Here is a 15,671-nt window from a genome sequence, read left to right on the forward strand (position 1 = left end):
TTACTAAAGTTGATTTCCCTAAAGGATGCAGCCAGGAAGGTAGCAGATTCCCTGAAAGTCTAGTGCATGATTCTATTAGTGGATTTCCTGATGGAGGCATATATATATATATATATATATATATATAGATAGATAGATAGATATATAGATAGATATATAGATACGCAAGTACTTAAAGTGACCAGTTTGTGTCAAAGAGGCTACTTCAAATCTCCACTCCCCTACCAACCCCTTTGTTTAGATGGCTTTTCCATGCTGTTTGAAATGTTCTGCTTCGTCTGTCCATGTTTTTTTTTTCTTTGTTTTTAATTGGGCTACTTTAGGCAAGTCCTATAATTATTGAGTCTTTTATCTGGAAGAGGACTGGCTAAGAGTTTTTCTCAGCCAAAGACTTTTTTCTTTATTTTTCACCAGATCACTGCTCAACTCTTTCTTATGGTTCTTCTTCTAGCGTTTGCCCGGCTAGGAAGGATCGTCAGTTTCCCCAGTGAATGGGTACTCACGAGATGCACCACGGGAAGGTTGATCCAGTGCATCCCTTTCTTATGGTAGTGCCAGGGATTAAACCTGGCACTTTCAGTTTTTTGTGGGGCAAGAAAGTCTTTTTGCATAAACAATATGCTATCATTCCCAGCACACGAGTCAAATTTCTTTTTTTTTCTTTCAAGATTTTATTTATTAATGAGAAAGATAGGGAGGGAGAGAGAGAGAGAGAGAGAACCAGCTATCACTTGTGCTGCCGGGTATTGAACTCAGGACCTCATACTTCAGAGTCCAGTGCTTTCTTTTTAAATGTTTATTTATTTATTCCTTTTCGTTGCCCTTGTTGTTTTATTGTTGTGGTTATTATTGATGTCATTGTTGTTGGATAGGACAGAGAGAAATGGAGAGAGGAGAAGAGAAAGACACCTGTAGACCTGCTTCACCGCTTGTGAAGCGACTCCCCTGCAGGTGGAGAGCCAGGGCTCGAACCAGGATCCTTACGCCGGTCCTTGCGCTTCGCCCTACGTGCCCTTAACCCGCTGTGCTACCGCCCGACTCCCCTAGAGTCCAATGCTTTCTGTACTACGCCACTTTCGGACCACAAAGTCAAGTTCTTAACAAGGGGGGAAATGTACTTAAACAGAGTTTTGAGTGTTTAAAAACTGGTTAGAACCTTTTGTGTAACCTGCAATAAGCAAAGGCAATTTAGTGAATCTTCTAGATGATAATTTTTGTTGCAGCCTTTATGTATTAGTTGAAAGAGATAGGAGAGAACCAGATCAAATTCAGGACTTTAGGCTTGACTGAACATCCAAGGCTTTGTCACTGCATCACCTCGTGGAGCACTAGGTGGTAAACCTTAAAATGAACTTTAGGTTATTCAGTCAACTTTTTAAAAAATGACCAGTTGTTCCACTTAAGGACCCGGATTTAAGCCCACCCCCACGTACAGCAGGGATGCCTTACCAGTAGTGAAGCAGATCTGCAGCTATCTTTCTCTCTTCCTGTCTCCCCTCCCCCTCACAATTTCTCTCTGATCTATTAGGAAAGAAATGGCCACCAGGAGCAGTGGATTCATAGTGCCTGCACCAAGCCCCAGCAACTAGATGGGGGAAACAAAAGAAAAAAGCAAGGGCCGGCAGTAGCGCAGTGGGTTAACCGCACATGGCACACAGTGCAAGAACCCGCTAAGAATCCGAGCTCAAGCCCCTAATCCCCACCTGCATGTGTGGGGGGGTCGCTTCACAGGCGGTGAAGCAGGTGTGCAGGTGTCTTATCTTTCTCCCTCTCCTATCTTGATTTCTCTCTGTCCTATCCAACAGCCATGACAACAGTGGCAACAATGCTAATAACAACAGTGATAAACAGCAAGGGCAACAAAAGGGTAAAAGTGACCTCCAGGAGCAGTGGATTTGTGGTGCAGACACAGAGCCCCGGTGCTAACTCTGGAGGCAAAAAAAAAAAAAGGTTTTTACTGCTCATGAAACTGTTAATATAAACATGTCAGTTTTTCCTACCACAGCCTATTTATTTACTCCCTTTTGTTGTCCTTATTTTATTGTTGTACTTATTATTGATGATGTTATTGTTGGATAAGACAGAGAGAAATGGAGAGAGGAGGGGAAGACGGGGAGAGAAAGATAGACACCTGCAGACCTGTTTCACTGCCTTTGAAGCGACTCCCCTGTAGGTGGGGGCCTGGGGCCTGGAACCGGGATCCTTACGTGGGTCCTTGCGCTTTGCCTCACTGTTCTTTGCTCTCTAACTTTATAAGTGAGCTCTTTTAACAGTGAACAAGATGTCCTCGTCGTCATCTCATCTGAGCAGAACTTCAAATCACACAATTAACTTACAGGCTAAACTCCTTTTTTGCTGTTACAAAGAAGACATAGCACATGATAGCCTTTTTTGTTGCACAAATTGCAAAATGTCTTTCCCCTTTTTGTTCCTAGATTTTGCTCCTCTCTCTCTCTCTCTCTCTCTCTCTCTCTCTCTCTCTCACACACACACACACACACGTATGGTGCAGGAGACTTTGTGTGAGTGCAAGCAAATCCTAAAACAGCCTTTGGGCATTTACCATGCAGCATCAAACAGGCTTGTGAACGTTAGAGTGATATTCCTCCCCCCACCCCATGTTTTTTCCATTGTTAGTAAATTACTAGAGCATTTTCATATTTAATGGTCAGTGGAACTTTTATTGTTGTAGTATTACTGCTGTTGTTGATATCGCTATTGTTGGATAGGACAGAGAGAAGTGGAGGGAGGGAGAGAAAGAGAGACACCTGCCGACCTTGCTTCCTTAACGCTAGTCCTTGGGTTTGGCACCAGCTGTGCTTAACCCACTGTGCTACTGCCCGACTCACTCTTGATGATATTTTATCACTAGCTAAGAAAGGCAATTATTTATAGGAGTATCTAATTATTTATTTATTTTAGCTAGAAACAGGTAAATTAAGAGGAATGGGGGACAGGGAGATACACCTGTAGTATGAAGTTTCCCCTCTTCCTGTGGAGGCTGGGGACTTGAACCTGGGTCGTCTCACACTGTAAGGTAATCAGCTAGGTGTGCCATCACCCAAACCAGGGCCTTAATTTTAGAAGTATTTGACATTTATTGATTTATTGAATAAGTTTCTTTAAAAAAAAAATATATATATATATATATATATATATATATATATATAAATATCAAATTTAGCATTTCAAATTACTTTGATGTCTACTTTCAGGAATTTGAACTTTAGGATAGTTATAATGTTCTACTCTGAACCTTTTGTTTCTAGCATTAATTTTGCATCATTGTTATATAAAAGCTTTATTATTTTTCCCCTCCCTCGTCTGTCTTTAAAACTCCGCACCTTTTCCCCCCTGTTCTGTTAGTTTATTAAAAGTTACAGGCTGAAAAAAAAAAAAAAGTCACAGGTTGCGCCTGGGTGGTTGGCACACCTGGTTAAGTGTAGATTACAATGCGCAAGGACCCAGGTAGAAGCCCCGTTCCTCTCCTGCAGGGGGAAAGCTTTGCAAGTGGTGAAGCAGGGCTGCAGGTGTGTCTGTGTCTCTCTCTTCTGTCTCTCTCTTCCCACTTGATTTCTCTTTTTATTTTTAATATTTTTCTTTTTAAGTTTTTAGATAGAGACAGAGAAATTGACAGAGAAGGGGGAGAGACAGAGAGACACCTACAGCCCTGCTTCACCACTTGTGAAGCTTCCCCCTGCAGGTGGGGATCGGAGCATTGAACCTGGAACCTTGTGCACTGTAGTGTGTGTGCTTAACCAGATATGCCACCACCTGGCCCTTCGCACTTGATTTCTGACTGTCTCTACCCAATAAATAAATAAAAGTCACAAGCTATGGCATTCCAGATTCTTTACATTGGCTTTTGTCACATGGTATAATCAGTGAATGACTTTTTCTTTTACCTTTTCCTGAGGTATATTTACTACTGTTGTTGCTTTCCTGGGAGCTTTCTCTTGGTTTCTGATTATTAATTTCACGTAGTTGTATAACTAAGCAAATCTTTGGTTAACTGGATAAGATCCTGATGTTTTCTGGTCATCTTTTTAAAAACACGTATCACTTAATACCTTTAAATGTGATTTCTAGATAAGCTTCCCCTGTCCTGAACAAAGTCCTTCCTTTGAAACTACTCCAGGGGACCAAGCAGTAGCACACATGGCACCAACCGTAAGGACCAGCAGAAAAATCCTGGTTCGAGCCCATGGCTTCCCACCTGCGGGGGTGGGGGGGCGGGGATCACTTCACAAGTGGTGAAGCAGGTCTGCAGGTGTCTGTCTTTCTCTCCCCCTCTCTGTCTTCCCCTCCTCGCTCCATTTCTCTCTGTCCTATCCAACAATGACAGCAATAATAACAACAAGGACAACAAATTGGGAAAAATGGCCTCCAGGAGCAATGGACTCCTAGTGCAGGCACTGAGCTTCAGCAATAACCCTGGAGGGGGGGAAAAAAAAAAACTACTCCAACAACAACAGCAAGAATAACTACAACAATAAAACGACGAGGGCAACAAAAAGGGAATGAATGAATGAATAAATAAATAAATAAATAAATATTTTTTAAAAGTTTTAAAAAAAACTACTCCAACTTAAGTTTTCCATACTTCATTAACGGGAGAGATTTTGTAAAGGTGAAGCTTGTGGACTCTGTTTCTAAACCTGCAGCTTTAGAAAGTATGTGAAATAGCAGCCTGGGAGTCGACACAATGAGAGCTTTTGACTTAACAGCATGGGTTCCCAAGTTTTTTTGTTTGTTTGTTTGTTTTTTGAAGATTTTATTAATGAGAAAGATAGGCAGAAAGAGAGAGAACCAGAGATCACTCTCGTGGCACATGTGTTGCTGGGTATTGAACTCAGGACCTCATGCTTAAGAGTCCAATGCTTTATCCACTGCACCACCTCCCAGACCACAGGGGATCCCAAGTTTTATCTATCCCTGCTATTGAATGTACCAGACTAATGCACTGGTTCTCTCTCTCTCTCTCTCATATTAGTAAATCTTTCTTTTAAACAGAAGATAGTAATTGAAATAAACTACCGTTTTGATAAGTTAATGGTATGAGAAATTTTGTTTTTGTCATCTTTTACTAAAGTACTGCTCAGCTCAGGCTTGTGGTAGTGCTGGGGATTGAACCTGGGACCTGGAGTCTCAGATATGAAGGTCTTTTGTGACCATTGTTCTGTCTTCCCAGCCAAGGAATGGTTTTATGAAGGCAAAAAACCATGAACATATTTGATGATATTATCCTGGTCATGAAATTATGCCTGTGTCTATATTTTACTCAGTGGACTTCTTGCTCTGAAATGGACTTGCAGGTGTCCTCTTAGAATTATCTTGAAACTTTTGCACATAGGCCTTGTATGACCCTTCACTGTCGATGTCTTTGCATTTTCAGTATTGCTGGTTTTGATTTTTGTTCAGTCTGTTGCCTTCAATCAATTTCTCTGGGCTTCCAACTGCTCAACTTCTCCGCTTGCTGTCCTGCTGAGAATTAGTTCGATACTCAAGTTGTTCTGGAGATGGTGGGATTATTGTATAATACCTTGAAGAGAGTTGGCACTCACACAGTGGATATCTAGTTCTGTGATACCATGGAAGCTGTACTGTTAGCACAGTCTGGGGTCTTTGTCGGTGTTCATTGTGGCATGGTGTTCTTTTTTATCTTTGTGTACAATCTCACTTCCCTGATAGTCAGAATCTTTATAGTATTTAAGCAAGTACAATAAGAATTGAAGACTTTGGGTTAGCAGTTAACATCTCTGGCTCATCAAAATGTTCTTGGAATAATGGCAGATCTGTTAACCATCCATGGTGACGCTGTGTCCATCTTTTGATCCTGTTTGTTTTAACTTGCATTTTAGTATGCAACCGAGGATGGACTTGTACACACAAATGACCAGGCCAGGACTCTTCCCAAAGAATGGGTTTGTATTTAAGGGCCCCAGCAGTTAGACCATCCTCAGAAAAGAAGGTAAGGCTCTGCAATATGAAGATTTAATTATAAAGGGCCAACAAACAGAGATTAAGAATCTGTTTTTCAGTCGGGACTAGGTGATGGCACACCTGCTTGAGCCCACATGTGTTACAATGCTCAAGGACCCGGGTTCTAGCCCCAGTCCCCACCTGCAGGAGGTGAATCCTTGGCTGCAGGTGCCTCTCTTTTCTATCTCCCCCTTCTCAATTTCTGACTCCGTATCAAATAAATAAAGATTAAAAAAAAAAAAAGAATCTGTTTAAGTGTGAGACAGAGTTCCTTTTCTTTATTGCAATGTTCAAATGCTATAAAAGGAATGGAGACTGGAGTAAAGATAGTACTTGTGGTCCGGGAGGTGGCGCAGTGGTAAAGGAACTAGACTCTCAAGCATGAGGTCCTCTAAGTTCAATCCCCTACAGCACATATACCAGAGTGATGTCTGGCTCTTTCTCTCCTCCTATTTTTCTCATTAATAAAATAAATACAATTTTTTTAAAAGATAGTATAAGTAACATCTATGAATAGCAGTTGTGAGCTTTGAAATAAGGGAATACTTTGCCATCTGTATTTCTGGTAGAATATAGGTACGGTGGTTTTTTTGTTTGCTTTTTAAATTGACATAACAGATGACATCCAATTAGTCACTTTAAAGTGGACAGTTTAGTGTATTTATAACATTGCAACCACCATCTTTACCTGTTTTAAAATATGTCATCACTTTATTCTATTATAATTACTTTTTTTTTTTTAACCTGTGCACTGCTTAGCTCTAGTTTATGGTGTTTTTTTGCTTTTGTTTTTTGTTTTATGGTGGTTTAGGGGATTGAACCTGGGACTCTAGAGCCTCAGGCATGAAGGTCTCTTTACATTTCTTTTGCTTTACCTTCAGGGTTATTGCTGGAGCTCAGTGCCTGCACTATGAATCCACTGTTCCTGGAGGCTGTTTTTTTTTTTTTTTTTTCCCCTTTTGTTGCCCTTGTTATTTATCATTGTTATTGTTGGGTAGGACAGAGAGAAATCAATAGAGGAGGAGAAGACAGAGGCAAGAGAGATACACACCTGCAGACCTGCTTCACTGCTGCAGGTGGGGAGCCCGGGGGCTCGAACAGGGATCCTTACACCGGTCCTTGGGCTTCCCACCATGTGTGCTTAACCTGCTGTGCTACCGCCTGGCCCCCACATAATTACTTATTTTCTCTGCCCAACATTTCATCACTCCCAGAGTAGGTAGTTAGTAGTCTTTGTCTTCTCATAGGCCCTGGCAACCAGTCAGCTTCTTTCCCTACAGGTTTGACAACCCAATCTAAGTTCCACACTGCGTTTTTCTCCTAAGAGAGTACTGGCCTGGCAGATCTGCTAGCAAGGACAGGGCTGTTGCTGAGGACTGAGTACCTGTCAGTGCTGACATCTCCCACCGATTTACCTCCCCAGCTGCCCAGGCTCTATGGAGCTGGCCTCTTCCCTTGGCGTCTTCTGGTCTCTGCTTGTTACCAGTATTTCTTTTTTTTTTTTTTTTTTAACTTATTTATTTTCGCTTGCCAGGATTATGACAATTTTGAGATGCACTGTTTTCTCAAAACAACCATTTTGTGAGCTACCCTTGAGTTAGAATTTGTTGGGTGTTTCTCTTGTGAGCAGATGGGAGGGAAACTGCTCTTCTCAGCATATAATAGCCAAAGCGTTCTTATCCACATGATGACAGCCTGGTGATTTGGTGGTGGTGGGTGTACTAAGTCTTTTGAGGCTTCCATAACGTAATTGTATACTGAATGTCTTATTAACAAGAAATATTTTAGGGCTGAGAGAGTTTGCTCAGTCAACTGCAAGCATTACTATGTGTGAGGCTTTGGTTTTGAAATGTGATAACACATGGAGCACCATGGCTGGTGGAACAGCACTGTAGATTTTCTCTCTCCTCTTACCTGAATTTAAAAAAATGGGGAGGGATGTCGGATTGGCCAAGGAGCATTAATAATTGCACATGCCTGAGGTCCTATGGCAAGGAGAAAATGCAAACCATAAGATGAATTTCTCAAGCCTCTCTAAAGGCTTGGAAGTCAAAGTTGAAGTATTTGTAATTTATTTATTTGTTTGAGAATATTACTTTATTGTCTTTTCTTTGGAGTGTCTTGGGATGTATTAAGCCTGGTGTTGGTTACAACAGTGGAAATTTACATGTAGAAAAATCTCTGTACCAGGGACTCGGGCAGCAACACAGCAGGTTAAGCACATGTGGCGCAAAGCTCAAGGACCGGTGTAAGGATCCCGGTTTGAGCTCCCGGCTCCCCACCTGCAGGGGAGTCGCTTCATAGGCGGTGAAGCAGGTCTGCGGGTGTCTTTCTCTCCCCCTCTCTGTCTTCCCCTCCTCTTTCCATGTCTCTCTGTCCTATCCAACAACAACAACATCAATAATAACTACAACAATAAAACAACAAGGGCAACAAAAGGGAATAAATAAATATAATTTTAAAAAACCTGTTAAAAAATAATAATAACCGAGAGTCGGGCGTTAGCACAGCGGGTTAAGCACACTTGGCGCAAAGCGCAAGGACCGGTGTAAGGATCCTGGTTCAAGCCCCCGCTCCCCACCTGTAGGGGAGTTGCTTCACCAGCCGTGAAGCAGGTCTGCAGGTGTCTTTGTCTTCCCCTCCTCTCTCCATTTCTCTCTGTCCTATCCAACGACAGCAATAACAATTAACAAGGGCAACAAAAGGTAAAAAAAAAATAATAATAATTTTTAAAATAATAACAACCATAACAATGATAAAACAACAAGGGCAACAAAAGGGGGAAAAATGGTCGGTCTCCAGGAGCAGTGGATTCATTCGAGCCCCAGCAATAACCCTGGAGGCAAAAAAGAAAAGAAAAAGGAAAAAAAAAAACTATTAAAAAGAAGTAAAGACAATATTCTTGAAGGAGTTGAGTTAAAATGAGAAGGTGAAAACAGAAATGTTACATTATACATAAGAGATAAGATCTAGGGGCCAGGAGGTGGCACACCTCGTTGTGCAAATGTTACAGTACCCACGGTCCTGGGTTCAAGCCTCTGGTCCCCATCTACAGTGAGAAAGCTTCACAAGTGGTGAAGCAGGGCTGCAGGTATTTCTCTATCTCCTTCCCTCTCTACCTCTCCCTTTTCAGTTTCTCTCTGTCTAATAAAAATAATAAAATTAGATAAGCTCTAGAAATGCCAGCTATTCTATAGACTTCGTTGATTAGCAGTCTAGGTACTTCCCAAGAATTTACCTCATAAATGGCCATCATGCCTATGTACAATGACAGTTTGGGCTACCTGCAGACTTTATTAGACCATCTGGAATTCAAAGTCAGTTTTGTATGTGTGTAGCTACTAAGAATTGAAAATTTTGGAGATTGGTATTTATTTGTCTTCCCCCTCCCACCCACCCCCCCACAGTGTTTGAATGATGTTTGGTGATCCTCAGACCATCAGACAAGAGACGGCTTCTGGAAGCATCAGGGAAAGTTTGTCTCCACTTAGGCCGCAGTATTTTCAGCGAACATGATTGGACAATGGGTTTATTTATGCCCTATTTTTTTTGGTGGAGTGAAAATTTTGAGCCAGTGAAGCCAAATCTTCAAAGCAAGAAGTTTGCCACAGCTCCTTGCTGATTGCAAATAGTCATTTATTTAAAAAATGTGAATTTGAAATTCAGGTGTCTCTTAAATACTTCCAGCTAGAGTGGCACCATAGGTGTTGCCTATGTTTTTAAGTCTTGGAGGAAAAAGAAATACCATTCGTAACTACCATCTCCACCAGAAACTCTGTTCATGGAAGTTCATTTTTGTGTATCCCCAGCTCCTAAACTAGAAGAAAACCACCACGCATTCTCACCAGACACAGTTTAAAAGTTGAACCTTTTTCTTAAAAGCTACCAGTTTAAAAAAAAAAAAAAAAACTAGGGGCCAAAATGCAAAGCCAAAAATGAAAGCTACAGATAACTTAGTGATTTCTAGTTTGAACTGTAACAATATTGTGGCTTCGTTTGTATTATTTTAGACTGTACTTTCCCCGTTACTGATGGTGTAGACTTTAATGAGAGATTTCATAGTTTTACTATCACAAAAATGAGGTGTGAATGAACAGTGTATTCTAGAAAGCAATATACTAACTAAAATGAACCTTGTATATATTAAGATAGCCTTAAACCTTTTTCTCTAATGCCTTAGCTGTCTTGGATGATGAAAACTTTTAAAACACTAGTGATGTAGTCAGTGTGCTAGAATGAGAGACTAAATACTGATGTATAGTTAGCGCAGGTACTGATGCTATCTGTGTTTAGCACTGCTTGGCTGTCTTTATGCTGCAAAAGTGCAATATTAGACACTAGCTAGCTAGTACTGCTGCCTCTTAGAACTCCAAAATAAAAAGGAAAACAATTTGCGTAACTAAGTGTACATATTTAAGTTACTCATTGTTCTGTGCTTGGATGCAATGCCATGCAGACTTATGTGGCTGCTATTTTTATTTACTTTGCATGACTTTGATTAACCTTGAATTGAAAACCAAACATACCTTCTACTACATCTGACCACCAAATGGCTGGCCTTTCAATGGCGGTCTGGGAAAATTAACCATTTTTGTGTGAAAATTGTGTGATAACTGGCACTTACGATCAGATAAAGAGTTGTTTGAATTGATGTATCTTGAGATGCTGTCTGCCTAAAGCTCTGAAGACTTTAGGCTAGATGGCAACACATAATACCATACTACTGAGTTTTTGTAGTGTTAACATTTGATAATAAAATTTGCCTGTTTAATCTCAAAGTGTTCTTTTTATTAGAATTGTAATAGCAGATGAGGGGAGGGGGAGCATCTTTTCCTAAGGGTGATAAATTTTTTCCCTAGGTTTCTTTCATCAGTATTCATGAAAGTTAAGTGACAAATGCACTTAAGATAAGGGTTTAAAGCATCACTTTAAAACATCACTTAGGGGAGTCCGGCGGTAGCGCAGCGAGTTAAGCTCAGGTGGCGCAAAGCGCAAGGACTGGTGTTTGGATCCCAGTTCAAGCCCCCGGCTCCCCATCTGCAGGGGAGTCACTTCGCAAGCGGTGAAGCAGGTCTGCAGGTGTCTGTCTTTCTCTCCCCCTCTGTCTTCCCCACCTCTCTCCATTTCTCTCTGTCCTATCCAACAACGACATCAATAACAACAATAAAACAAGGGCAACAAGAGGAAAATAAATATTAAAAAATTAAAATAAAACATCACTTAGAGCCAGGTGGTGGCACACCTGGTTAAGCTCACACTATAGTGCGCAAGGACCCAGGTTCAAAGCCCTAGTCCCCACCTATAAGGGGGAAGCTTCACGAGTGGTGAAACAGGGCTGCGCTGCAGGTGTTTCTCTATCCTCCCCTCTCAATTGACTGTCTCTATCCTATAATGTATTTTAAATAAAAGATTGATTGAAACCAATTATTTTTGCCCCTTTATTACCAGAGTACTTCTCAGCTCTGATTTAGGGTGATGCTGGGGATAGAATTTGGGAGTTTGGGGTCAGGGCATAGGTCACACGGTTGAGCACACATGTTAACATGCATAAGGATCTGGGTTCAAGCCTCCACTCCCCACTTGCAGGACGGAAGCTTCACAAGTGGCAAAGCTGTGTTGCAACTCTTCCCCTTTCAATTCCTCTGTCTTAAAATAAAGGGGGGTGGGGAGTCGGGCATGGTGCAGCAGGTTAAGCGCACATGGGGCAAAGTGTAAGGACCGGCATAAGGATCTCGGTTCAAGTCCCCGCTCCTCAAGAGGGGAGTCGCTTCCAGGCGGTGAAGCAGGTCTGCAGGTGTCTTGTCTTTCTCTTCCCCTCTCTGTCTTCCCCTCCTCTGGCCATTTCTCTCTGTCCTATCCAACAACAATGACAGCAACAACAACGATAAACAACAAGGGTAACAAAAAGGAAATATTTAAAAAATGGGAAATATAAAAATATAAGAAAGTAAAAGGGGGTGGGGTGGGGAAATGACCACCAGGAGTGTTAGATTTATCATGTAGGCACCAAGCCCCCAGCAATAATCCTGATTTTTTTTTTTGGGGGGGATTTTTTTTCTTTATTGGGGGATTAATGGTTTATAGTCTACAGTAAAATACAGTTGTTTGTACATGTGTAACGTTGCTCAGTTTTCCACATAACAATTCAACGCCCTGTAGGTCCTCTGCCTTCATGTTCCACGACTCCCTAGTCTTTTCCTTTGATGCAATACACCAAATCCAGTCCAAGTTCTGCTTTGTGTGTGTTTTCTTATTTTTCTGCTTTGCTTTTTCTGTTAAATATTTATTTCCTTTTTGTTGCCCTTGTTTCCATTGTTATGTTTCTAAACAGCGAACATTTCCCCCTTCTGTCTATTTAAAATGTTAATAATGTTATGCACTTTATACTCAAATACAAATACAGAGTCGGTTTTTACTGGTCACATTCAAAACAAGTTATCTTTACCCAAACATTCATTTATTGGATAGAGACAGATGTTGACAGGGAAGGGGATAGTGGAGATAGTAGAGAAATGAGAGGATGCTGCATAGTCGTGCAGCGGGTTAAGCGCACATAGTATAAAGCGCAAGGACCCATGGAAAGAATCCAGTTCGAACCCCCAGCTCCCCACTTACAGTGGGGGTCACTTCACAGTGAAGCAGGTCTGCAGGTGTCTCTCTGTCTCTCTCCCACCTACTTCCCTCCCCTCTCAATTTCTTTCTGTCCTATACAAAAAAAAAAAAAAAAACTGTCCGCCAGGAGCAGTGGATTCATAGTACTGAGCCCCAGCGATAACCCTGGAGGAAAAAAAAAGGGGGTGGAGGAGGCCAGAGAGAGAAGTAGAAATCTGCAGTGTTTCATGGCTTGTGAAGGTTTCTTCCTAGTTGCAGGGGGTTTGAACCCCGGTCCTTGAGCATTGTAATGTGCACTCTACCAAGTGAGCCACCGCTGGGTCTCCTAAATGTTTTATGTACCACAGCATCAAAGTTTCCAGCATCAAAGTTTCAAACCTGTGTCTTACACATGATGAAGCAACATACTAGCCAACTGAGCTACTTAACAAGGCCCCTAAACTTGGTTTTGGCTGCTGCTGCTACCTACTGGGCATGGCATGCATTCTGCTTTTATTTTTTTAATATTTATTTATTCCCTTTTGTTGTCCTTGTTGTTATTATGTCGTCATTGGATAGGACAGAAATGGAGAGAGAAGGGGAAGACAGAGATGGGGAGAGAAAGACAGACCTGTAGACCTGCTTCACCACCCATGAAGCAACTCCCCTGTAGGTGGGGAGCCGGGGACTCGAACCGGGGTCTTTACGCGTTTCTTAAGCTTTGCGCAATGTGCGCTTAACCCATTGTGCTACCGCCCAACTCCCGGGTTCTGTTTTTAAAAGCCTTGCTCAAGCAGGACCAGGACTGAAGCTCCCAGGTTAACAGAACTTTAAAAACATACTTAAGGGGAGACCTGGCGGTAGTACACTTGCACTAGGTAGAGTGAATGTTACAGTGCTCAAGGACCAGGCTTCATATAGTGCGAAGCACAAGGACCTGCTCACGGATGCCGGTTCGAGTCCCCGGCTCCCCACATGCAGGGGGGTTGCTCCACAAGCGGTGAAGCAGGTCAGGTCTGTAGGTGTCTTTCTCTCTGTCTTGCCCTACTCTCTCGATTATTCCCTGTCATATCCAACAACAGTAAAAACAATGAGGGGGAAAATGGCCTCCAGGAGCAGTGGATTCTTAGTGCAGGCACCAAGTCCCAGCAATAACGCTGGAGGCAAAAGAAAAAGTAAAGTACCTAAGGACCAGGTTATTGTTCATCTAGCAGAACACAGGCTATCACGCACATGGACCAAGGTTCAAGTCCCCTCACCATATGGGAGCATCACTCTGCATTAAAGGAAGGATCACAAAGTGATGGAGTTACATTCCCCACCCCACCCCCCTTTCTGTCTCATATTGAAAGCCAGAAGGTGGAGGTGGAGGCTGGAATCTACCAGGAATAGTAGAATTTCACAGACTTTGCAAAAAAAAAAAAAAAGGTGGCAATACAAATAAATATATTAAATCTTATAATTGAATTTTTTTATTGATTTAAGAATGATCAACAAGATTGTAAGGTAACAGGGGAACAATTCCATACAATTCCCACCACCAGAGTTCCATATCTCACCCCCTCCACTGTAAGTGTCCCTAGTCTTTATCCCTCTGGAATATGGACCATAAATTTTTATTTTGTTTTATTTTAATTTTTGCCTCCAGGGTAATCGCTGGGGCACGGTGCCTGCACCACGAATCCACAGCTCCTGGAGGCTATTTTTCCCCCTTTTGTTGCCCTTGTTTTATCGTTGTTGTGGTTATTATTATCGTTGTTATTGATGTCGTTATTGGATAGGACAGAGAGAAATGGAGAGAGGAGGGGAAGACAGAGAGGGGGAGAGAAGATAGACACCTGCAGACCTGCCTCACCGCCTGGGAAGCGACCCCCCTGCAGGTGGGGAGCCGAGGACTGGAACCCGGATCCTTACGCAGGTCCTTGGGCTTTGCGCTATGTGCACTTAACCTGCTACACTACCCCAGGAGCCCCGGATCAAAAAAAAATTTTTTTTAATTAATTTACTTATTCATGAGTAAGATAGGAGAGAAAGAACCAGCCGTCACTCTGGTACATGTGCTGCTGGGGCTGGAACTCAGGACCTCAAGCTTGAAAAATCTAGTTCCTTAGCCACTGCACCAACTCCCGGACCAGGGATCAAAAACTTTATGGGGTGCAGAAGGTGAGAGTTGTGGCTTCTGTAATTGCTTTCCACTGGACATGGGCATTGGCAGGTTGATCTACACCCCCAGTTTGTTTCTATCTTTCCTAATTGTGTTAGGGCTCTGGTGAGGTGGGAGTCCAGGACACATTGGTGAGATCATCTGTGAACTTTTTTTTTTTTGGGGGGGGTTGCTGCTTGGGCTCAGTACCAGCATTACAAACCCACCACTCCCAGCGACCATTCTCTCTCTCTCTCTCTCACTCACTTATTAGGATGGAAAGAAATTGAGAGAGGACAGGGAGATTGAGAGAGAAGAAAGACACTGGTGGGAGTTGGGTAGTAGCGCAAGGACCCGCATAAGGATGCAGTTCAAACCCCTGGCTCCCCACCTGCAGGGGAGTCACTTCACAAGTGATGAATCAGGTCTGCAGGTGTCTGTCTTTCTCTCCCCCTCTCTGTCTTCCCCTCCTCTCTCCATTTCTCTCTGTCCTATCCAACAACAACAACATCAATAATAACTACAACAATAAAACAATAAGGGCAACAAAAGGAAATAAAGAAAAAAAAGAAAGAAATGTGAGCTGACATTTAGAAAAAAAAAAAAAAAGACACTGGCAAACCTGTTCACCACTCGTGAAATGGGAAAAGAAAAGTTACGGCAATTTCTTCCTTACATGAAGAGCGTTATGATGATGACTTCATCCCCTAAAGAAAATGTCCTTTGGGGGCTGGGTAATGGCGCACCTAGTTGAGCACACATACTACAATGCACAAGGACCCAGGTTCAAAGTTCCCAGTCCCCACCTGCAGATGGAAAGCTTCACAAGTGGTGAAGCAGGGTTGTAAGTGTCTGTCTGTCTCTGTCCCTCTCTAGCTTCCTATTCCTCTTAATTTCTGGCAGTCTTTTATCAAATAAATAAAGATCATAAATTTTTTTTTTCTTCTTTTCCTCC

At 42.2% G+C, this 15,671-nt stretch overlaps 1 protein-coding gene across 11 annotated transcripts in view; it reads left to right on the top strand.

Annotated features, from left to right (window-relative positions):
* Positions 1–10,760, top strand: part of ESRP1 (epithelial splicing regulatory protein 1) — a 59,147-nt gene extending 48,387 nt beyond the window's left edge. For 6 of the 11 annotated variants that reach the window (XM_060195967.1, XM_060195968.1, XM_060195965.1 and 3 more), the window contains 2 exons: positions 5,862–5,971; positions 9,390–10,760. In XM_060195967.1, the coding sequence (XP_060051950.1) occupies positions 5,862–5,936 (75 nt within the window). In that variant the 3' untranslated portion in view covers positions 5,937–5,971; positions 9,390–10,760. The remainder of the gene's footprint in view (positions 1–5,861; positions 5,972–9,389) is intronic. The other 5 variants (XM_007532113.3, XM_007532121.3, XM_007532128.3 and 2 more) reach the window with 1 other exon arrangement.
* Positions 10,761–15,671: the final 4,911 nt, after the last annotated feature.

The sequence above is a fragment of the Erinaceus europaeus genome, chromosome 8 (genome assembly GCF_950295315.1).
Source record: "Erinaceus europaeus chromosome 8, mEriEur2.1, whole genome shotgun sequence".
In the NCBI taxonomy this organism is placed as follows: Eukaryota; Metazoa; Chordata; class Mammalia; order Eulipotyphla; family Erinaceidae; genus Erinaceus; species Erinaceus europaeus.